The 23,590-nt window shown below is 39.8% G+C and overlaps 1 protein-coding gene across 1 annotated transcript; it reads left to right on the forward strand.

Moving 5' to 3' along the window:
• Positions 1 to 1,070: 1,070 nt before the first annotated feature.
• Positions 1,071 to 22,254, forward strand: LOC114359030 (gelsolin-like). Its single transcript, XM_028313260.1, has 11 exons — positions 1,071 to 1,152; positions 5,390 to 5,466; positions 12,655 to 12,729; positions 15,220 to 15,412; positions 15,937 to 16,052; positions 16,777 to 16,954; positions 17,559 to 17,659; positions 18,220 to 18,336; positions 20,514 to 20,582; positions 20,815 to 20,877; positions 21,805 to 22,254. Exons 2-11 carry the CDS (start codon positions 5,395 to 5,397, stop codon positions 21,874 to 21,876), a joined length of 1,056 nt encoding a protein of 351 aa, XP_028169061.1. The 5' UTR covers positions 1,071 to 1,152; positions 5,390 to 5,394; the 3' UTR covers positions 21,877 to 22,254.
• The last annotated feature ends 1,336 nt before the right edge of the window (positions 22,255 to 23,590 follow it).

The following is a 23,590-nucleotide window of genomic DNA, read 5'->3' on the forward strand; positions in this document are numbered from 1 at the left end:
ATTAAATAATGCATAAATTACCTTATTTTAACCGTAGTTGCACCACCTTATTTTAACCGTAACATTGACAATAACCGGTGATTTTTGTATGGAGTTTGATAGATTTTTGACGTTTGTCAAAGTTAAAGTAAGATGGTGCAACCCACCCTAAGCACACCGAATTTCAAATTTAAACGGATCGGTTTTTGCGCGATTTTTCTGATAGTCATAATTTTACGCGGGCGAAGTCGTGGGCAAAAGCTAGTTATTATAATAATTTCGTTTCGTTACTTGTGTACCAGGACCTTATAACGGGAAGTAAGTACCTACCTGGATGCGGGCAGCGCAGGACCGGTCTTTATAGAAATCATTGGAGGAGGCCTATGTCCAGCAGTGGACGTCATTCGGCTGAAACGAATAAACGATACTGGGGATATGATAAAATAAATATAATACAATCATAATGCATTATGCGATCTACTTTCCGCATGTTTGCCAACTGTAATCTTTTTCCTCCCACGATGTGGTAATTAGCGAGCTAGGGTGGCCATGATGTTGCAATTTTATTAGGACAGAATAACGTAAACGCTTCTGTTTACCGCTAGAGTCAGGTGAGGTGGGTATGTTGGGATTAACTTTAAAAAAATTAGAACCTTCTTTGTTCTTTGTTTGGGACAAACTGCTTACCATTAAATACATAATGATGGCTAATGAAGCAGTTGATCCTGACCAGTGGAAACAAAATTATTTATAAAGTAATAATTTTAAGAATCTTATTCGTAATGTAATTTTAAACTAGGACATGATGTAAACATGTAAAAGCGCTTTCTAAAAACCTATTTGCAGAAAATAATAACTTTTTATGCCTTTTTGATGAATTTCAGTTTTAAAAACATAATACACATCTCTAGTTTAAGGAAAACTCCTTGAAATAGAAAATCGACTGTTTTAATAAGATGTCCCTCGTCCTTCATTCATTTAAATGTTGTTCTTCGTAAGAACTTTTAAGTGTGATCTTGGTTTTAACCATAATGGTATTTGAAGTTTCGTCAACTATGTCCAGACAAATATTTCGGATACCATGGTCACCCCACCGACATTGACTCACTCGGTAACCTACAAAACAGCGTAGATTCAGTTTGACAACAGTAGTGTGAACGGACAGACATTTGTGTAAGTGAATTTTATTGTTTGTTTATTTGTACTGTAAATAATATTACCTACTTGTTTGATCTCAAAGTTTATATTTTTGGGGTAATTTGAGAGATGTTTGAGATAAATTGAGTATTTGAGAGTTGATAAATATATTATAGTGGTGTTTGTGAGTGATTTTTGTTAAAAAGTGTACGCTTTGACATTGTATTGTGAGAATTTTGCGATTATTATTTTTGTATCCTTCGTGAAGATGTAATTACTCACAAATACTTAGTCATTTTTTCTGTCTTTGACGGTTTCTGAATTAAGTTAAATAAATAGTTAAATATCTTTGGACATTTAACACTGCGCCTCTAGTCCCAAACTAAGCAAAGCTTGTACTATGGATACTAGACAAAAACATACTTTTAAATTACAGAAAAAACAAATATGTAAGAGTAAGTAAAAGTGATAGTTTTGTTGTGGTGTTTAAAAAAGTTTGTACGTTTTTTATTTGTCAACAGTAAAAACTTATCTGTCAGATAATACAACTTTCGGTTTCACTATTTGTTAGCGAAACTCAAAAACTACAATACGGATTTTCATGCGGATTTCACCAATTGTTGTGTGATTTATGAAGTTTAGTAGTTATTTAACCGTTTTTCCCTGTTTTTTAAAGAGAGATGCTCGCACGCAGATAAGCTTTTTTATGACAGACTAAAATTCGGACAAGACCGCGGAAAAAACTAGTTTAAAAATAAAATAATTTCGCAACGCTGACGTGTAACGGAAAAAACATGTCCAATTACATAAATAGAACTATTACTAATTTAATTAATTTAATTTGATAATAGACTTTTAATTACAAAATTACAGAATCATTAAGCTACTTACTGCAATGGCTGTCTTTATAGCACACTTATGTAATTAGAAACTATTAGGTAATGTTGTTGTCCCTAATTAATTAATTAAAAGTGATTAGCTTAGAAAGCCAAGAATGTCCCTACCAACCCGTGACATTACTGGGACGAAATTTTTTGTCCCATAGGACAGCAGCGGGACCGGTTTTTGTGGAAATCCGTGAGAGAAGTCTTTTTCCAACAGTGGACTTTCTTAGGTTGAATATGACTGAGTATCTTGCGCTGCTTCTTCTCAGCACTGGCCCATTTATTGTCCCGAAGAGGTAGTAGGGTTAATACTGGGACGTACTAGGGTTAATATTTCAGCCATAGGACGTCCACTGCTGAACATAGGCCTCCCCTAATGCTTTCCACGTTGATCGATTGGTAGCGGCCTGCATCCAGCGCTTCCCTGCTACCTTTACGATGTCGTCAGTCCACCTTGTAGGTGGACGTCTCACGCTGCGTTTTCCGGTACGCGGCCTCCATTCCAGAACCTTGCTGCCCCATCGGCCGTCAGTTCTGCGTACTATATGCCCTGCCCATTGCCACTTCAGCTTGCTAATCCGTCGGGCTATGTCAGCAACTTTAGTTCGTTTACGGATTTCCTCATTTCTGATTCGATCTCGCAAAGAAACACCAAGCATAGCCCTCTCCATAGCTCGCTGTGCGACTTTGAGCTTCTGTATAAGGCCTATAGTGAGAGGCCACGTATACTGGGACGTAAAAAGTGCTTTTTAAAAGCCTACTTGCAAAAATAATGAGTTTTTTTTAAGAGTTTTTATGAAATGACGGTTTAATTTGTACTATCGACTATCGACATTACTGTTCTCAAGGACATCTCTAAAGTAAACGTGCCTGCACTCAAAGGCTATTAAAAAGGTTCATTCATTGAGTCTTATCTCTTATCAAGATAATATATGTCACTACATGTTTCACTTGTGCTAAAGCTATGTTTAAATAAGCCTAAAGTTTTTGTCGGCCGATAGTTGGGTCGGACCAGAGTAAATACAAATGAGTAGGTCATCTTCATAGAAACGCACGGGCGCGGTTTGTATGTGAGCGCGCCAACACGTATGCGGCGCGCACGCACACACTGACAAAATTTAGCGGGGATACTAGTATTATATTATTATATTATGTGGCGGGGATTAGCGGGTAGTGTGTGCGTGCGCGCCGCATACGTATTGGCGCGCTCACATACAAACCGCGCTCGGTGCGTTTCTATGAAGATGACCTACTCATTTGTATTTACTCTAGACTGACTTAGGGTTGCCAGGTGTCCGGCTTTAGCCTGACATGTTTGGCTTATTACGGTCTTGTCCGGCCTGTCCGGCTTTTTATGTGGCTGCCGCGCCAGGCGAAAGTCGAGCCACAGAATATGAAGCGCACAACGGGCAACCGATGATGATAGTACCTACTCACTAGTGAGCTATGACACTAATTGCTTTTAGTCTGGCTTTTGTGTTTTTGGACCTGGCAACCCTAAAGCCCGGTCTGTGAGCACGTAGAATTTTGTCCAATGACCCCAAGCTACCCATCCTTATCGCTCGCGCGTAATTATGTTGCTGTCGCGCTTGCACACACACTGCGGGCGCCCGTCGCACAGTCGCGACAAACTTCTACGTGCTCGCAGACCAGACTATAGTCGGGCTTTTTTGGTCACTGTAGCGCGAATAGTCAAGTTACATGCCTGATTTTTTTATTGTTATCAGATGAGTACTAGGCCTAACTGATTCAGAAGTATTTACATCAATAACACGAATGTAAACTAAAATCCTCTATGTTGTAAAAAAAATCATAACTCGAAAACTAACTCTACTTCTGGGCTTCGGCTTGACACTACTTTTTGGGACACCCTGTATATTGAATAAGCAAAAGAGATTGGTAGATATTTTGGGACAGCAAAATAGTCCCAATTTTTAGTTCGACTTCGAACTTGACCGATGTTTCGTTGGTTTTTTACTGACCTATAAAACAAGACCGGAATAGCGCACATAAAAATGTGTTTATTTTAGTTTTCATTATGTATTTTTACTTGGTTTATGATCTCACTAGTTGTGCCCGCGACTTCGCGTGAAAAAAGTTTAAATAATATTTCTAGTTTTTGCAACATTTTTCTTTACTGCTCTGCCCCTATTGGCTGTAGGGTGATGTATAGCCATAAGCCTTCCTCGATAAATGATCTATCCAACAAAAATTAATTTTTCAAATCGGACAAGTAGTTCTTGAGATTAGCGAGTTCAAAGAAACAAACTCTTCAACTTTATAATAATAGTAAGATAAGGTAGCTATGATGTCATGAACATACGAAGAATCAAACGAAAAATATCTCATGCTAAAACATCTTCTAAGTAAAGACACTTGAGAGTCTTGAGATAATAGATAAGATATAGTGATGTGAATGAAGTCCATGGGTCAATGGACTTCCCAAAGACACTTCTCCCACCAACTAAAAGTGACGTAGAGACACGAGACAAAAACTGATGACAGTAGGAGACATGAGACAGGGCTATTCCCACCTCTCGTTCCCACCGCTGCAACTCCTGTGTAGCCAGGATCTACAGCTTGACCGCCAATAACACAACCAGTGAAGGTCAAGTTTGTCCCGGGGGAAGAAAGACATGTGTCAGGAGAAATAAAATAAAGATAGAGACAGGAGGCAGAGAAAAGCGACAGAGATCTACATAAATCAATAATGTGGGATTAATCACAGACAAAGAGTCAGCGTCAAATCATAATCATCATCATTTCAGCCATAGGCCGTCCACTGCTGAACATAGGCCTCCCCCAATGCTTTCCATGTTGATCGATTGGTAGCGGCCTGCGTCCAGCACTTCCCTGCTACCTTTATGATGTCGTCGGTCCACCTTAGGGTGGCCGTCCCACGCTGCGTTTTCCGGCATGCGGCCTCCACTCCAGAACCTTGCTGCCCCATCGGCCGTCAGTTCTGCGTATTATGTGCCCTGCCCATGCCACTTCAGCTTGCTAATCCGTCGGGCTATGTCAGCGACTTTAGTCAAATAAAACGCCTATATTGGCCAAAAATTTGACAACACAACCTTATTCCAATGAGGGCTATCGTTTTTATACTTAACAGTTGGCACCCCAGGCGATTGACAGGACCTTACTCTACAGTGGCGCCATCTTGATGAGTGCAAATGAGATAGTCCTCCTACCACTTTCGCGCTCACCAGTTAGTGCCACTGTCTTCGCTACTAGCAAGTGACAGGACCTTACTCTACAGTGGCGCTAACTGGTGAGCGCTAAAACGATAGCCCTCATTGGAACAAAGACGTGTTGCGAACTTTTTGACTACTTTGAGTGTCACGAACTATTTGACGCTGACTGTACAATGCTTTTTATTTTATTTTCAGGTAAAATGTCGGCGATTCTACACGTAGCTTTCAGAGACGCTGGAGCAAAGGCCGGCCTGGAGATATGGAGGATCGAGGTTAGTGATCATCGTCATCATTAACACCATCATCATCTAAGGGTATCAAAGACTTCTATGCATTAGTACGAGGTACAACATCCATTAGACTAATTGGAGTGGTGCTATTCTACTCTCATCATCATCATCATTTCAGCCACAGGACGTCCACTGCTGAACATAGGCCTCCCCTAATGATTTCCATATCGCGCGATTGGTAGCGACCTGCATCCAGCGTCTTCCTGCTGCCTTTATGAGGTAGTCGATCCACCACCACGTCCTACGCTGCAGCGCTTTCCGGTACGTGGCCTCCTCTCCAGAACCTTGCCAATCGGCATTATGGAAATCATTAGGGGAGGCCTATGTTCAGCAGTGGACGTCCTATGGCTGAAGTGGTACGACATCCATGGGAACAATTCCAGTGGTGATTCTACTCTGCCTAAACAATAATAGGTATTATGTTTTCCTAGAGATAGTTGTATAATTGGATAAAATTATAGGGAAGCTGTTAGTAATAATGAGCAGTGCCCTGTTGATTAAAACTTAAAACGGTTGGTTATCGCAAAATTGATAAAAATAAATAATGAGTTGTTTTCGATATCAAATTAGTATTTAAATGAGGTAAACGATTATCTGAAATGGTATTTATAGATATTGGGGCTACACTAATCGAGAGTAGGACCTCCCACTCTTCCCGTGGATGTCGTAAGAGGCGACTAAGGGACAAATATGCGAACATCAGGCCTCCCCAACCCGTCTGGCCAGCGTGGGGAGTGTAGGACAAATCCTCCATTTGCCTCTGGTGAATTAGACAGGGTCGTCTCCTGCAGTGGAGACGTGCTCTTTCCATAGAGACATCCTGTTTTTTACAGGAACTGTTTTTCAGGATCCCGTTTAGTAGTAATAGGTATTTACACCTTAACACAATATTACTTTACTATTACTACACACTCACACACACCTATACAAACAGTTTTATATTTTTATTAGTATTCTTTTCGTAGTCTTTCATCGTTACTGATTTCCCGCCTTTTGTATTTATCTGTGGATCAATATTACTATTATGTATGTTTAGAAAATATTATGCAGCTTACTATTTTATTTATTTTACCAATGGTCCGTGACCCTCACTCGGCATGGGGCACACTGAAAACCAGCGCCGTGGCCTTCGTCACCGTGGGCCACGGCATATGCTGAGTTGGGTCCCGTTGCAGTGGGCATCTTATTGGTGGGTGGCTGGCACTGCTCAGTTTACTCTTGTTTTTTACTTTTTTTTTTCTGGTTCCATTATTATGTGCCACTGTCATGTCTATATAATTGCCTGTATTTGTGTGATGTCCATTGTAATAAATGTATCTTTCTTTCATTCTTTCTTTCTTTTCTATTTTAATATTATCATTCACACGAACATCCCTTTTGTGTCCTGCAAAAAATCTATCCATTCTTTGGAATTCAAATTTCAACCACACAGTGTGTGTTCAGTGTTCACACGACAGTCTGACAAAGGTGACTGAGTTTCTTCCGCCACTTCTTTTCAGCACCAGCCCATATGTTACATAGTTATTTAATTTAATTTGAAAATTATAAATAACTTGAAAAATGTAGGGTAGGTATACTCAACATTGATGAAACAAACGCTGGCTGTAACAGCGTATTACGCTTGAAAATTTCGACGGGTTCATCCAGTGTCTAAGTAGCTCAGTTGGAAGAGCAGTCGCCCGGCAAGCGGAAGGTCGTGGGTTCAATTCCCGCCTTAGGCAGTTCGATTTTTTCAAGTTATTTATAATTTTCAAATCAGCCCATATGTTGTCCCGAAGTGGTGGTAGGGCAAGCTACAAATGTATATTTGGGACGTGTATAAGTGCCCTGAAAAGGGCCTATGTACTGAATATTGCATTGCTGGAAAACTGGATTGCCTGGGATAGGGCCTTTAGGGTCTTGCTCCTGCAGTGGAGACTAAATGACCTGATGATGATTTTGAACCAAAAACTGCGGCCGAATTCAGAGTCAGATGAGTTGAAATAATAAAAGATGAACTAAACATGATACTCGGAAATTACACAAGCAACCACAGTATTATTTTGGGACCGTACGCTGTAAACGGGATTTATTACATGCGCTATAAATCAAGCGGTAATAAGACATAATTTATTTATTCGCTACAAAAATAATCCTTGTAATACTCGTAAGAGTAGGCGCACACCGTTGATTTTTAGTTGGCCGATAGTTGTGCCCGATTTTAATTTGTATGAAGAATCGGCCAAATCGAATCGGCGTAGTGTGCGCACTCCCATACATGCCCATACTGATCAACTGCCCGACTAAACTATCGGCCGACGAAAAATCAACGGTGTGCGCAGTGGCTACAGTACCTCTGTCGCACACTGGTTAGGGCTCTTTTATCAAAAATACCAACTAGAATTATCGGGTCATTACTCATTACGATGAGATGATGATGAGATGAGTTCTTATTTAAATCAGTGAAGTTCAAATTTGTCCCGGCCCGGGGGCAAGTTAAACTGTTATTGTAGATCAACAAAATTTATCAGAAGGGCAGGGTTCAACTTCCCTCTAATGCAAAGCTTAGTACGATCTTAAGAACTAAATATTCATTACGAATTTACCTGAGAAAGGCATAAAAATACAAAAGAACAACAGTCATAGTCCATAGACAAGCATATCCATTTTATTTACTTAGCGACACATTGACCTATATTAGGTCACTTTTGTCAATCAATAAAATGTTTATTAGAGTAGTCTGGCCTTCAGAGCGGCTTTTAACATTATAGGGTTGGTTGAAGCTAGGGTTACCAACTTACCATCACCGCGTAGACAAGTTGGTAAAATGTGACAGTTCGAAATACCTCCATCGTCATTATCATTTCAGCTACAGGACGTCCACTGCTGAACATAAGCCTCCCCCAATGACTTCCGCATCGCATGGTTGGTAGCGGCCTAGCGAAATACCTTCGCTCCATGGTTTTTTTTTTCGTATTATGAAGCGCCCCTAAACTATTCCTCGTAGCCCACCTATTTTATGTTGCCCTGGTACTTTTTATTCATCTTAGGGTGGATTCGACCAAACAAGAGTAAATTAATCTCAGAATAAATTGTCAGTTAGACATATTTCCCATACTGAAACTGTCAATGTGCCAGTTAGGTATGCCATGAGTAATTCTCGGATAAAAGTTTGGTCGAATCGGGCTATTTTATTATGGTAACCCTAGTAGTGGAGACTAGGGGACCGTCCCCATAGGATTGCGTCATGGTGTGATCTATGGTTGTATATCTATGGTTGGAGTTGTGCCAAACGTGGCTGTTTGGGTAATGATAATCGTTAGATCGCCTTCTTTATGGTGTATTTGTTTTACCGTCATTTGTCACCATGTCTTCATTTGGCTCTGGAGTCTGAATGAAGTAATTCTATTATTTGGAATGTTAACTGCCTAGCTCGCTTTTACATCTAAATTACCTATAACTCAAAGGTTGACTGACATAGTGATCTATCAACGCACAGCCCAAACCACTGGACGGATCGGGCTGAAATTTGGCATGCAGGTAGATGTTATGACGTAGGCATCCGCTAAGAAAGGATTTTACGAAACTCCACCCCTAAGGGGGTAAAACGGGATCCACGCGTACGAAGTCGCGGGCGGCCGCTAGTTAATTTATACAATTGATTGTGTGGCTGTAATAAACGTATGGAAGCTGGAAACATCGAATTTTCGGATAGATCAATTTTATGTTCTGTAACCTATTTATTGATACCGTTTGATAGAGCTCGTGAAGGAATTTCAGGATCAGTAATCAGTTTTCGATATCGTGTATAGAAATAATCGAGTGAGATCCCTTATCTTTTCCACCCTGTATATTACGTGAAATACATTTACTACGGATTAAAATTAATTTAATCAGTGAGTTTAGTCGCTTACCGAGACAAAACCTAATCTGTATCGGTCTAGACATCTTAAAAAACACAAAACTTAGAGTCATTACGAGTGTCTGGTTCTCACACTAAAGATGTGCATAATGTGTTATCGATACTTCACTGTCGATATAAAACTACTAAATATTGGTGCAACACTTGAGTTGAAATTGAAGTAAATTATTAATACACAAAATGCACATCACACAGAACTGACAAGTATCATCCTCAACTGCATCTCACTTTCTCACTTAACACCAGAGCCCCGATTACGGTAACTTTTAACGTTTCCAATCCAGACGCGCTTCTGATTCTGCGATACGATTGGTCAAAACAGCTGACGTACGCTGTTGAACGACCAATCGTATCGCAGAATCGAGAAGCGTCTGGATTGTAGACGTTAAAAGTTACCGTAATCGGGGCTCAGGTGCGATTGTAGTGAAATACCTGCTCTTGTCTTGCATAAAAAAAGCCTATTTTTTTTTATACAAAATCTAATAACTTTGTAACCATTTCTGCCGGGTCATAAAGTAAAATAGATTTTTAAAAGACATTTTGAAATACATTGTATTGTAAGGAAGTCCAGTCCAACCCTGGCCTTAAATTATAAAACCATGTAAAAAACAAATAAATTTTCCGATTTCTGAATTCCCTTTCATATCATTTACAAACAAAGACTGAAGAAAAAGAAACGTGTGTAAAAAAATAGTACCTACATAATTTATGTTTGTTCTACCTGGCAACCTATTTTTGAGTCTCTAATCGCGTCGAATCTTGTGAAATCTTATATTTTTAGCATCGTGACTTTTAGAAACTGGACGCTAGAGGTTGAATTATATTTACGGTTGAAATAAAACATCTTTGACACGAGATACAGTGGGAGGTGTTTGATTTATAGTTTACGCCAGTAGACTCCAGAATTTTTAAAATAAAGTATGATAAAAGACTATTAGGTAGACTGACGCTCTGGTGAAGGTTGCGGGAAGTACCTGGATGCTTGCCCTTTCATTCTTTTTGGACAACGTATCTGAAAGTTTGTCATTCTCTAATTTATTACATGAAATGGCACTTTGATCTCCACTGCAGGAGCGCGACCCTCTCTAATTGACCACAAAGGAGTGAAGGATTTGTCCTACACTCCCCACGCTGGCCAGACGGGTTGAAGAGGCCTGGTGTTCGCATATTTGTCCCTTAGTCACCTCTTACGACATCCACGGTAGAGTGGGGGTGGTCATAATTCCACTCTACTGGAACCACACAGCACAATTATTATATGTATTCTAAAGCTTTGAGCATATCTGAGCACCGTTAATCAAATAGTTAACTTCGTTAATCGTTAAACCGTACAAAAAAATTTAACTTCGTTAAACGTTAAAACGTTACATTTCGCAAGATTTAACGGAAGTTAACGTTAATCGTTAATCCGTTAACACATGATAATAAAACGAAAAAAATAATTGTATGCAAGGTTCAAAATAATTTCGAAAGCTTGTATCACGCATGGAATTTATTCCTCTTTTATGTTTGCGCTACAAGCTTTCTATAAGTACAATTATTTTTTTTTTGTTTTAGTACAACTGCATTTCAGAATAAAAGCTTGTTTTTAAAAAAGTTTTTTAATTATTCACGATCACTTATCGTTTCCAACCTGTATAATCCGGCTGTATCTCCAGGTCACCTAGATACATTACATAGCAGCTGTAATAGACATTTAGGTACATACATTTACCAATTTTGGTGATAAATAGGCATTTTGTATTAGTTTTTGTATAACGCCTGAACAAAAACAAGGGGTAATATTTTGGTGTTATACATAGATTTCGAATATAAAAAATATATAATTTAAGTAATTAAGACATGACAAAATAAAATTGAGGTATGTCTCGTTTCTGTCGGGTCTGGGTTTTTTTGTATGGGGCGTGACCGTTCTTCTTTCAGCTCAATCGGTTGAGGAAAACTGGTCTTAAATTCAGTTGCAAGAGTTGTCCCACACATACTAACAAGTCGTTAGTGATCTGGTTATGAAAACTGTTGTTTTGGGTTCTGGAAGTTCTGGAAGCCCGAACATACTTGTCAGAACGCGTTTTTCTAGCGTTTTTCAGCGTGCATGCTGTATCTTTTTGGTAAATAGTAGGTACTGGATTAACGATTAACGGACTTAGGGTAATTTAACGGAAGTTAACGAGTCCGTTAACATTTTTTAAAGTTAACTTAAAAGTTAATCCGTTAATAGAAATGTTAACTTCGTTAATTAACGATTAACGAGTTAATGCCCAGCTATGGCTTTGAGATAGGTATAATGGTTCATAACATGACTAAAATATGACTTCTACGTTACAGACAATGCTTTTAGTAGGTCCTACAATTAGCGGTGTAGAGCTAGACTGACGTTGGTGTCAATTTTTAAACTCAGGTAGACGCATAGTCTATAAACAATGCATTAATTTTAAACGGTTTTCCGTCGATGATAATGGATGATACATTTGTTATTTTTTGTCAAACAAAATAACAGAAATCTGTAGAAAAAATAAGTACTCCGACTGACGATTTTTTAGCATTTTTCACAATGATACCTAGCAAATAAAATATTTATAAAACTATTTAAAAGTTATTAATGTAATTAATGATATTTGTTCCATGCACCATTACTATCTAAACATAAAATTTTCAAATAAAACAAGATTGCCAAAAATGACTATGACGCTTCATTTCCCGCTAAGTCGATAATGGTTCCAACTGAAGTATCGACAAAAGAATCGATTATCCACGCTGCCCATCCCTATCCACGGTTCGCCGGACAAGCCAAGGTCAAGGACACGGAAACAGAGGAACTTTATTACTACTCGCTTTTGTTGAAGGTCATTTAAGTTGATACTGTGATAGATGATTTCCTATATTAAATTTTAATTTTTAAAATCACCAGTCCAATCAGAGGCTTGTCATAGAAAACTGTATCACCCGTGTCCCTTCTTGACAAATTGTAGGTACAGACAGGATGACTGGAACTGAACCCGCCATAACAAATTTCAAAAACCTTTAATTTTTTTGGGAACCAAAAATATTCTTTAAACATAAACAGTCTATAATTAATTATCTTAAGATATCCCAGGGAAGAGTTGGGAACTTGGGACGGACCTACAATACTATGCCAGAACCATACGACTACCATCTAACACTGGAATAAAATTTAATGAATACACAAGTTTGACCAAGCTTTTTGATGTGTTCATCAAAACACAACCTAAGTAGAAAAATGGTATAAATATTTCAATTTTTTGTTTCAGGATATGGAGCCAGTGCCAGTCCCAAAACACCAGTACGGCAACTTCTATACGGGAGACTCGTACATCGTGCTAAAGGTTAGTCATCATCATCATCAGACAGCGCTAAGCGGTTATCACGCCATTTTATCGATTTTGCCCATATATTTTGACGTCGAAAAAATGTTATCACGGCGCGCGCATTTTAGGCCTACAGGTCATAGCAGACTTATCACCTCGGAAAAGTATCAACACCGTATCGCCTTTCGCGAGCTGTCATGTGCGAGGCGAGGCGTTTACTTTACGATGCGGATAAGTGTGCGTTGCAGTTAATGGAGTTTCATACAAAGAATAACCGCCTCGAGTCTATATGGTTACAATCCCTTTCCGGGTTGATAAATGTGCGACGTCCTTTAGTCTCCAATAAAGGAGCAAATAACTTACCAAGGGCAAATGAAGCATTCGTCCTACACCTTTAACAACATAACAGGTAGCACACCTGACTATGGACTAAGTTTCAGTCTCCACTGTAGGAGCAGGGCCCTCTTTATTTCACCAGAGGCAAATGGAGGATTTGGTCTAGACCTTTTACGACATATCAGGTGCTCCTATGGTCCATAGCCATTTATGTTTTCACCTTCGGCCTGATCATGATCACTTTCCATCACGTAATATTTGTCTTTCTATTGTGAGAACACAATGCTTTAGTCGTCATTGTTTATAATTTCCCCAAAAGTTTTATAAATAACTTTTCACGCTTAATTACAGAACTGATTTAAATGAGTTATTGAGATTGTTTGAGACCCAAGAACAACAGAACTTTGACCGACCGAAATTCACGAGTACCTACGAAGTCGCGGACACAAGCTAGTTTAATTAGATTTCTAGTTAGACCAACTAATAAGAGACCTATTAACTAATGTAAATTATTCAGTTAACGAATTATCAACATTTTTTTATACAAAATACCTAAATGATGAACTGTTTTGACAACTCATAAAAAGCAAAATAATATTAACTTTATCAATAAATTGGCTACTAAATAACTCAAACAAACAATCCCTCCATAAATTTAATTCGAAACATCAAAGATAGTTTGGATGAACCACATTAAAGTGTTTGGCAACCGTCCAAACGCGGTCGAACTATTTTGAAAACGATGTGAAATGATTATTTTATTATCTACCAGCTTCTGTTAGAGGGTACGCTTCCTTATGATGCATCTGGTACCAAACCGTTTTCTTTTTTTGATGACAGTTTAACTTTCTCCCGGGACAAACTTGGCCTTCACTGGTTGGGTTATTGGCGGTCAAGCTGTAGATCCTGGGTACATAGGAGTTGCAGCGGTAGAAACAAGAGGTGGGAATAGTCCCGTAGAGTGTCAACAACCGTAATATTCCTTATTTTTTTAAGTCTAATTTGCTATTCGGTTTTTTCATCAAACTGGACCTGTTAAAACATAATTCCTGATTAATTACAAGCATTGTTTTAAAGAACTGTTCCCAATAGCAGCTTCCTGCATATTTTTTGCAAAATACCGTACCTGCCAAAAACGGGACACACAAGTTCAGTTTTGCGGGATCTAGTAATGGAGGATCTCGAAATAACCGTTTTCCGTGGGAAAGGAAAATGTTCAATTCCAAATCTAAGGAAGTTTACAAACTACTGAAGTATTTCTGACTCAAACTACATAGAGTCATAATGACTAAGGAAATGTGAATCTATGAATAGATACCCACATCTGGTACAGTCGTACCTACTACATTACGCATAGACCTCCATCATCAATTATATTCATTTACTTCCTACGTACCTGTAATTATCAAGCCCGTATGATACATGCAGAGTGTTAAAAAATCTCTATCTTTTTCAAACAAACACGCAGTAAGAAAAACATGCTTCTTTAACTAGTAATTTATTAACTTATCACAAAATTTTGATGACAAAAGTTTAAAACAAAATAACACAAACTTAAAATTAATCGCACGTTCTATGTGTGTGGCTACAGCTGAGCATGACCCTCTCGAAATCATAAGGCAAATGGGGGTTTTGGCCTGATGGGTTGAAAAAGCCTTCCTTTAGTCCACAGGAATTTATGGTCGTCCTCTTACTCCACCGGAACCACACTGCTAATAGTGGAAATTTTTAAACTAAAACAATTGATGTTCACTTTTGATTTTTACCTCTTTCTACCTATAATGTGTTCGTTCGTTTCAGCCGAAATACGTCCACTGCTGGACAAAGGCCTCCCCCAATTATTTCCACAAAGACCGGTCCTGCGCCGCTCGCATCCAGGCACTTCCCGCGACCCTCACCAGTTCGTCGGTCCACCTAGTGGGAGGCCTGCCCACGCTACGTCTTCCGGCTCGTGGTCGCCACTCAAGAATTTTCCTGCCCCAGTGGCCATCAGCTCTACGAGCTAATATGTGCCCCGCCCATTGCCACTTGATTTTAGCGATTCTGCGGGCTATGTCAGTCACTCTGGTTCTCCTATGGATCTCCTCATTTTTGATTCTACATAGGTATAATGTGTGTTTGTGGTAAATAAATGAACATTTTATATCTCTATCCATCTATCTATCATTCCAGACAACTGGAGACGCGCCCCGTTTTTCCTGGGACATCCACTTCTGGCTGGGCTCCAAGACGTCACAGGATGAGGCTGGGGCGGCGGCCATCTTGTCTGTCAACATGGATGACCAGAAGTTCAATGGTGCCGCCATCCAGCACCGGGAGACTCAAGGATATGAGTCTAAGCAGTTCTTGGGGTACTTTGAGCCAGGTAACTTCTTTTATTTACTTTTGTATAGGCCACACACCAATCGGTCACTATGGATATTATGTTCTATGTTCAGCAGTGGACGTCCTGTGGCTGAAATGATGATGATGATGATGAGGCCACGCAACGAAAGTTGAGGCGAACACATACACTGATGTAATATTTGTTAAAGTATTTCATGAACCGTGATAGTAGTCCAGTCAATAAAGTATTCTTAACCTTAACTAAAGTATTATTAACCAAAAAAAGCTGATTTTTGCTTCATGACGTGACTTATGCCCGTTTTCACCATCAATCCCTAAAAGTGACCCCTATGAAAACAAAATTCCTCTTATTTGTTACCATAGTGGTCACTTAAAAATTAGGAATTGATGGTGAAAACGGGCATCAGTCAAGGTTTTCTATACCTTGTATAGTTTTCGAAACATCTGCTTAGATCTGTAATTTGGAAAAAATCATCGACGTGCAAAAATCCTCGACGCGTTTCTGTGGGTTTTTATTAACCTTTTTGCTATGGTCTATTCCAGCCATCAGATATTTGGAGGGAGGCCACGCGTCAGGTTTCAACCACGTCACCATCAACGCGGGCGTAGAAAAACGACTGTTCCAGATTAAGGGCAAGAGGAACGTCAGAGTGAGACAGGTGAGCTCTCTCTCAATCTTCAGTTAAAGGATATCTACTGCTGGGCAAAAGCCTCCCCCAAGGATTCAGCGAAAGGCTGACCATTGCTGGACAAAGGCCTCACCCAAGAATTTCCACACCAATTGGTCGTCACTTCCCGTGACCTTCAATAGATCGTCGGTCCACCGCTTGCCCACACTACGTATTCCGGCCCATGGTCGCCAATCGAGACTTAAGTTTGGCAATTCTGCGGCCTTTGTATTTTTACATAGGTACCTACTTTGATTTTCCTGCGGATCTCCTAATTGATTCGATCACGTAGGGAAATTCCGAGCGTGTCACTCTCCATCGCAATTTATGTAACCTTATGAGGCCTATAGTAAAACCACATATCCGTACCGTATGGCATCAACAGCAATACACACTGGTCGATGTCAAATATTCTTTTTTACCAACTTCTAAATATAACTCAAAGGTGACTGACATAGTGATCTATCAACGCACAGCCCAAACCACTGGACGAATCGGGCTGAAATTTGGCATGCAGGTAGATGTTATGACGTAGGCATCCGTTAAGAAAGGATTTTACGAAACTGCACCCGTACGGGTAAAACGGGATCCACGCGTACAAAGTCGCTGGCGGCCGCTAGTTCTACATAAATTACAATTATTTTACATGCCAAATGCGGTAGCCCGTGCATTGCAGTCAACCCCTATACCCAACTCCCAAATTCTTTATCTCCAGGTGGACGCATCAGTATCCTCAATGAACAAGGGCGACTGCTTCATCCTGGACGTAGACCACGACATCTTCGTGTTCGTCGGAGAGAAAGCCAAGAGTGTGGAGCGGCTGAAGGCCATCACAGTAGCTAATCAGATCCGGGACCAGGACCATAGCGGCAGGGGGAATATTGAGATCATTGGTGAGTTCGTTCGTTCGTTTCAGCCAAATGACGTCCACTGCTGGACAAAGGCCTCCTCCAAGGTTTTCCACAATGCACTCCTGCGCTGCCCGTATCCAGGCTCTTCCCGCGACCTTTACCTACCAGATCGTCGGTCCACCCAGTAGGAGGCCGGCCCATGCTACGTCTTCCAGCCCGTGGTCGCCACTCGAGAACTTGGTGAGTATCATCGTCCTAATATGTACTTTTTATTGATCCATAACGGGGAAGCTTTGTGGTCAGCTGCCCCCCTGGAAATCTCACAGAACTCGCCTAAAAGCAGTACAGTCCCTAGGCCAGAAGCTGGGAATGACTCCAACTGCCAAAACACAACAATGCTGTCTTAGGTAAGATGGTGGTAGCTAGCCAATCAGACTTAGAACAGACCAAGCAGAAAATTGTCCCCAGTCGTGCCAAAACAAAGGCGACTATAGTCTGGTCTGTGAGCACGTAGAATTTTAGCAATATAATTATACGCGCGAGCGATAAGGATGGGTAGCTTGGGGTCATTGGACAAAATTCTACGTGCTCGCAGACCAGACTATAGATGAATTATTATTTAAAGAGTTATTATTTTTACTTTTAGACCCGTACTCAAACGAAGGTGACGTGGAGAAATTCTTCGAGATCCTGGGATCCGGAGACATGGACTCGGTGTCTGACGACTCTGAAGGCGGTGATGATGAGGTGAGGATGACCAGGTTTTGACTTTGATCATCATCTTGGTACTTGGTTATGGTTCATGTGTTAAGGTCACGTCGCCTATTTACGTCCACCACTCTATTCGCATCAAAATGACGGATCACTCTTTTAAAATAGTAGAAAATACGTAATATGTCATGATAAATGCTGAGCGGGCCTATTGACACAGTGGCCCATTATTTTCTATATTCGTTTTGTGTTGTTAATGTTTATAATGTGTGTGTTACTTCGATAGTGAGTGTAGTGGAAGTTAATTAAATGAAAGAGTGGACTGTAATATACAAGCATTATGGCTTTCGGTTCTGTGTCTAGGGGTTTTAATATCATACGAGCGCCTTATCTAATTTTCACTATATTGAAATAGACAGTGGTCGTCTTCATGTCACACTAATATTGATTGCCGCGAATAATATATTTTTACAAAATAAAACTTTTGATAAGAATTTTATTGTCCATAATTAGTCTTGACGTGTTTTATTTTTTACACAATTTTATTTGAATGACATAAAAATATAATGTCCTAACTCCTAACTATATTTTGACAGGAGTTTGAACGCGGCAACATCCAAGAAGTGACCCTCAGCGAGATCTCCGACAGCACTGGCAACATGAAGATCACGAAACTGTCCAAACCGTTCACCAAGGAACTGCTGAACAGCAAAGTAAGGAGTAAAAAGTAAAGCCCGGTCTGTGAGCACGTAGAATTTTGGGGTCCATATTGGCTCACCTAAAGTTATTTACCCGAAATTGTTCTTCCTAACGATTTTAAATCCGAATGATCACTCTTCCTAAAATTTTTTATCCTAAAGTTTTCATTCATACTATTTGTAGTGCTACCGGCGATGTTCATAACACTCATGTTTCCGAAAATTGTAATTAATAATATCATTTATGTAAATATATTTAAACTCCTACTGTTTTTTATCATAACACTTTTATCCCTAAACATTACCATAATATTTTCACTCATACCATAGAATATTAATAAATACTACGTACAGAAGTACGTTCTTCGCGAATGAAACGTAAGGCCACAGTTCTAACCTAACCTAAACCAATAATAATGAATAGGACCGATTCGTTTCTGGAACTTGACTGAATGACTGGAGCGGGACTCTGGCTTCGCTCGCTCGACTCGTGCGTTGTGGTCACAGTTCTAACCTAACCTAAACCAATAATTATGAAGAGGACCGATTCGTTTCTGGAACTTGACTGAATGACTGGAGCGGGACTCTGGCTTCGCTCGCTCGGCTCGTGCGTTGTGGTCACAGTTCTAACCTAACCTAAACCAATAATTATGAATAGGACCGATTCGTTTCTGGAACTTGACTGAATGACTGGAGCGGGACTCTGGCTTCGCTCGCTCGGCTCGTGCGTTGTGGTCACAGTTCTAACCTAACCTAAACCAATAATTATGAATAGGACCGATTCGATTCTGGAACTTGACTGAATGACTGGAGCGGGACTCTGCCTTCGCTCGCTCGGCTCGTGCGTTGTGGTCACAGTTCTAACCTATCCTAAACCAATAATTATGAATAGGACCGATTCGATTCTGGAACTTGACTGAATGACTGGAGCGGGACTCTGGCTTCGCTTGCTCGGCTCGTGCGTTGTGGTCTCAGTTCTAACCTAACCTAAACCAATAATTATGAATAGGACCGATTCGTTTCTGGAACTTTAATATATCGTCAAAGAAAGAAATCTAAACAAAAAAGATATGACTTTGAATAATAGTGTAAAATATGGTTATGTTGAGAAAATCTAGGAGAACAAATAAAAGTATAATAGATGTTTATTGCTGATGACATTATGAAGTTGAATGATTCGGAATTATGAACATTAGAGACAGAGTAGTTAGGAATTGTGATTGTTAGGATGAAAAATTTTAGGAAGAACATTTTCGGACTTCCAATTTTCGGAGTTGAAAATTTAGGTGAACTTTGGCGCACCCAGAATTTTGTCCAATAACTCCAAGCTACCCATCCTTATCGCTCGCGTGTAATTATATTGCTGTCGTGACTGTGCGACGGGCGCCCGCAGTGAGTGTGCGAACGCGACAGCAACATAATTACGCGCGAGCGATAAGGATAGGTAGCTTGGGGTCATTGGACAAAATTCTACGTGCTCGCGGACCAGACTATAGACAGCATTAATGTAAGACACCAAATCGTTTTTTGAATCCATACTACAACCATAAAGATTCCTTCGGAATAAAGCAACAACCACGAGCTGTTAAACAAAACCAATTTTGTGTGTCACTGGCGTGTCGCGAGCTGTCATCGCCTTTCGCGCGCTGTCAACCGCGAGGCGAGGCGTTTACGTTACGGTGCGGTTAAGTGTGCGTTGCAGCATGGAGTTTCAAACAAAGAATACTGACCGCCTCAAGTTGATACGGTTACGATCCTTTTCCAGGTTGATAAGTGTGCTACGTGGTTAAGTCGACAAGGTTGTAATTATAATTGTAAAAGTGTTTTCTGTCTGTGACATTTTCACTCTTAACTGATAATAGACCATAATCATAGCCCGCAGAATTACTAAACTTAAGTGGCAGTGGGTGGGGCACATAGCTCGTAGAGCTGATGGCCGCTGGGGAAGAAAAGTTTTAGAGTGGCGACCATGGGCCGGAAGACGTAGCGTGGGCAGTCCTCCCATTATGTGGACCGACGATCTGGTAAAGGACCGGTCGTTATGGAAATCCTTGGGGGAGGCCTTTGTCCAGCAGTGGACGTCATTCGGCTGAAACGAACGAACGAACCTGGATGCGGGCAGCTTTGTCCAGAGTGGACTTTATTTGGCTGAAACAAACCATCTTAATTATAAATGTTTTTATGTATTACAGGAATGCTATATCTTGGACACTGGAAGCAGCGGCATATACGTCTGGGTTGGAAGAAATTCCAATGAAAAAGTAAGTCTTAAGACCACACAATATCAGACTATACATTTTCGTTTAAAAATAGAATCTATTACAAATAAATAAGATGCACGATGTTAAGTTTGATGTGCTTGCCATAATCATTGTAGGGTAAATGTACCAGTTTTGGCCACCATTACACAGTTTTTAGCTTAGTCTACCCTACATAAAATAATTGAACCTTAACTCTGATGCATTGGCTAAGATTTTTTTTGTTTTTTTACAGGAAAAGGCTGAAGCCATGAACAGAGCACAGCAGTACCTGAAAGCACACAGCCTTCCCCCATGGGTAAGACAGTCAAAAATATCTACTTACAAGTCTACTGACGCCCGTATAAACAAACGATGCTTGCTTAAGTGAACCAGCAAATCGAACGCTCAGTGTTGAATAGAGCTCTGTGATTGGTTCGTGTGTCACCCTGTGCGTCCACGCGCACTGTGAGACCTCATAGTAATGTTTGTGAATACGGGCGTGAGTCAGTGACGTGCACGGGAGGAGTGACATTTATGACGTGACAATGTATATGTCACCGTAAAATTGTGAATTCCGTCAGTTATAATCTGACGTAGTTAAATTACAATCTAACCTAACCTAACCTAACCCACTGTTAGTTTACAATCTAACGCGCTATATTATAAACTGACAGAGTTCACAATTTCACGTTGACATATACAAGTCCAAAGCACATCTGAAGTGTCGTTGATGTTTGACTTCACAAAAAACAGTCCCATGCTGCTCCCATACCTCTTAAAATATCTTTATTTAACTCTGAAAAAACATTTCCTTTCGAGTAACTTCATACTTTTTTCTTAACCAATGGTTGACTGGTAGACTGCCTATTAGCATTAAATCCGCCATTTGAACAACCTCACATACAAAAAAAGAGTTTTCAAATAACTAAATAAGTAGATGTGCTACATTTATCCCTATTTACTTTTTTTTTAAACTAACTGACTAACGGCGAACTTTGTGCCGCCTATGTTCAATGTTCATGCCCTAGTGTAAGATTCTAAAAGTGAAATAATTTTTAAATTAGTCCAGTAGTTTCAGTATACATCATAAACCTTCCTCTTTAATCACTTTATGTATTAAAAAAACCGCATCAAAATCCGTTGTGTAGTTTTAAAGATTTAAGCATACATAGGGACAGACAGACAGAAAAGTGAATTTGTTTATACTATAATAGTGATTACAATTTATATGTTTTTGTTTCAGGTGCACGTGTCCAAAGTTCCTGAGGAGATCGAACCGACTGCCTTCAAGCAGTATTTTGAAGACTGGAATTAATGTAATATTTATAATTACTATGCTAAATGTAGAGAGAAAATGACATGATAACCACGAGTTTATTAAAAAGTAACTGAACCATGTCCCAAACAAAAATCCTTATTGAGGCTGAGTACTTAATCGTAACTATAACCAAAACTTGTTTTTTGTATGAAGTTTGAGAACTTTGAACTTAAACAAACATCAAAAATCTATGAAACTCCATAAAAAAGCACCGGTTATCGTTATAGTTACGGTTAAAGTTAGGCGGTGCAACTCAGCCTAAGTGTGTGACAAGACAAGGTAATCTATTGTGAGTTTTATACTATTACTAGCTGACCCGGCGAACTTTGTTCCGCCTTAATGGCAATAAATAAGCAGACTTTTTTTTATTTCGAACGGGATAAAAAGTATCCTATGTCCTTCTCCTGGCTCTAAACTACCTCTGTTCCGTCATCGTAACTTTTCGTTTAACTTTCATAATAATCGCGGGTATCGATGTCTCTGCATAAGTATCAATGTAGTGACAAAACGCAGTCAAACTAGGCTGCTTATGCGCTCCGTCCTTCGAGTTGGATTTTTATTGACAACTTGAGGGCAGTCACGCTTTGGAGGCCGCACCGGTCACATCGCCATCTTCTATTCGTATCTAACGGGCCCGTCGACGCGTGTGCTAGTCACCCTCCCATGTGATCTCAACTTACCTCATCATCTACACGCCCAAATGTGCTAGAAACCGAAGGAATTCCCAACTGCTGATGCCCATACTCGAGGTGGAACTGTCAACGATCTGCTCAAGGTACGTGAGTGCATAGTATTTTGTCATTGCGTACTGCTCGTACAGAACATCGATCCCTTTTTACCGGCAAGCCTTCTACGGTTTGATCCAGGTGTAGCAGGAAGCCACCAATCGCCTTTTAATCGTGGTGCGTTTGCTACATCCTTTTTGGTGCCGAAACCCGGGACAGTTTCCACCTAGCACCTGTAAATTGTACTGTATCGCGTTCCAGATATCGTGGTATTTCTGGTTAAAATACTCGGCAATTAGTAAAATCTATTCATTTCATTCATCGGTTATTGGTTGCAGAGTTAATNATCAACGTACGCGTGACACATGTCAGCAGAGCACCGAGCGACGTGACCTCACTCTGGAACGCCTCGAGGCGGACTGAATTTGAACGATTCGTGCGCGGCGATTTATAGTAGTTTTCAAATACTCATAGAAAAAAAATTACAATGAATTATTTTAAATTTCAAAGTAAATATTTTAGATAAGATATTCTTCTATTGTATTAAGCTATTTTTGTGTTGAATAAAGGAAGAATATTGGTGAAAAAATCACTTTGATTTTTTGGTATTTCACGTTTTTTTAATTTGTGATTTCTTATTGTAAAATGCTTAAATCTAAAAATTTTCTCAGATAACTATTTGCCCAAGGATCTATGCTATAGGATATAAATGTTTGTTAAATCGTTTTCACAGTATTTTTATAAAAATTTCAGCTTGTAAACTGACGCTAAAGTGGATATTTAATAAACCTGTGTGGACTTATCTTGATATAATTCTTGAATACTAAACTAATCGCAATATTTTCTCAATTAACTATTTAGACGACGAAATTGCCTAATTATTTATGCCTATAACATATTTGTAGTATTACTGGTTAATGATTGTAACGAGTTGAAAAAGTACTGTTTTTGCGCCAAACGGCGTAAACGCTCTTAAGTTTGCCGCT

This window comes from Ostrinia furnacalis, unplaced genomic scaffold (genome assembly GCF_004193835.3).
Source record: "Ostrinia furnacalis isolate ACB-3 unplaced genomic scaffold, ASM419383v2 OfSCF4204, whole genome shotgun sequence".
NCBI lineage: Eukaryota > Metazoa > Arthropoda > Insecta > Lepidoptera > Crambidae > Ostrinia > Ostrinia furnacalis.

Bases quoted from the DNA above. Each gene is read 5' to 3' on its own strand.
- LOC114359030 (XM_028313260.1), top strand. From the start codon at position 5,395: ATGTCGGCGATTCTACACGTAGCTTTCAGAGACGCTGGAGCAAAGGCC. The intron at 16,053-16,776 runs GTGAGCTCTCTC...CTTTATCTCCAG, and splicing joins GGAACGTCAGAGTGAGACAG to GTGGACGCATCAGTATCCTC. The intron at 17,660-18,219 runs GTGAGGATGACC...ATATTTTGACAG, and splicing joins CTGAAGGCGGTGATGATGAG to GAGTTTGAACGCGGCAACAT.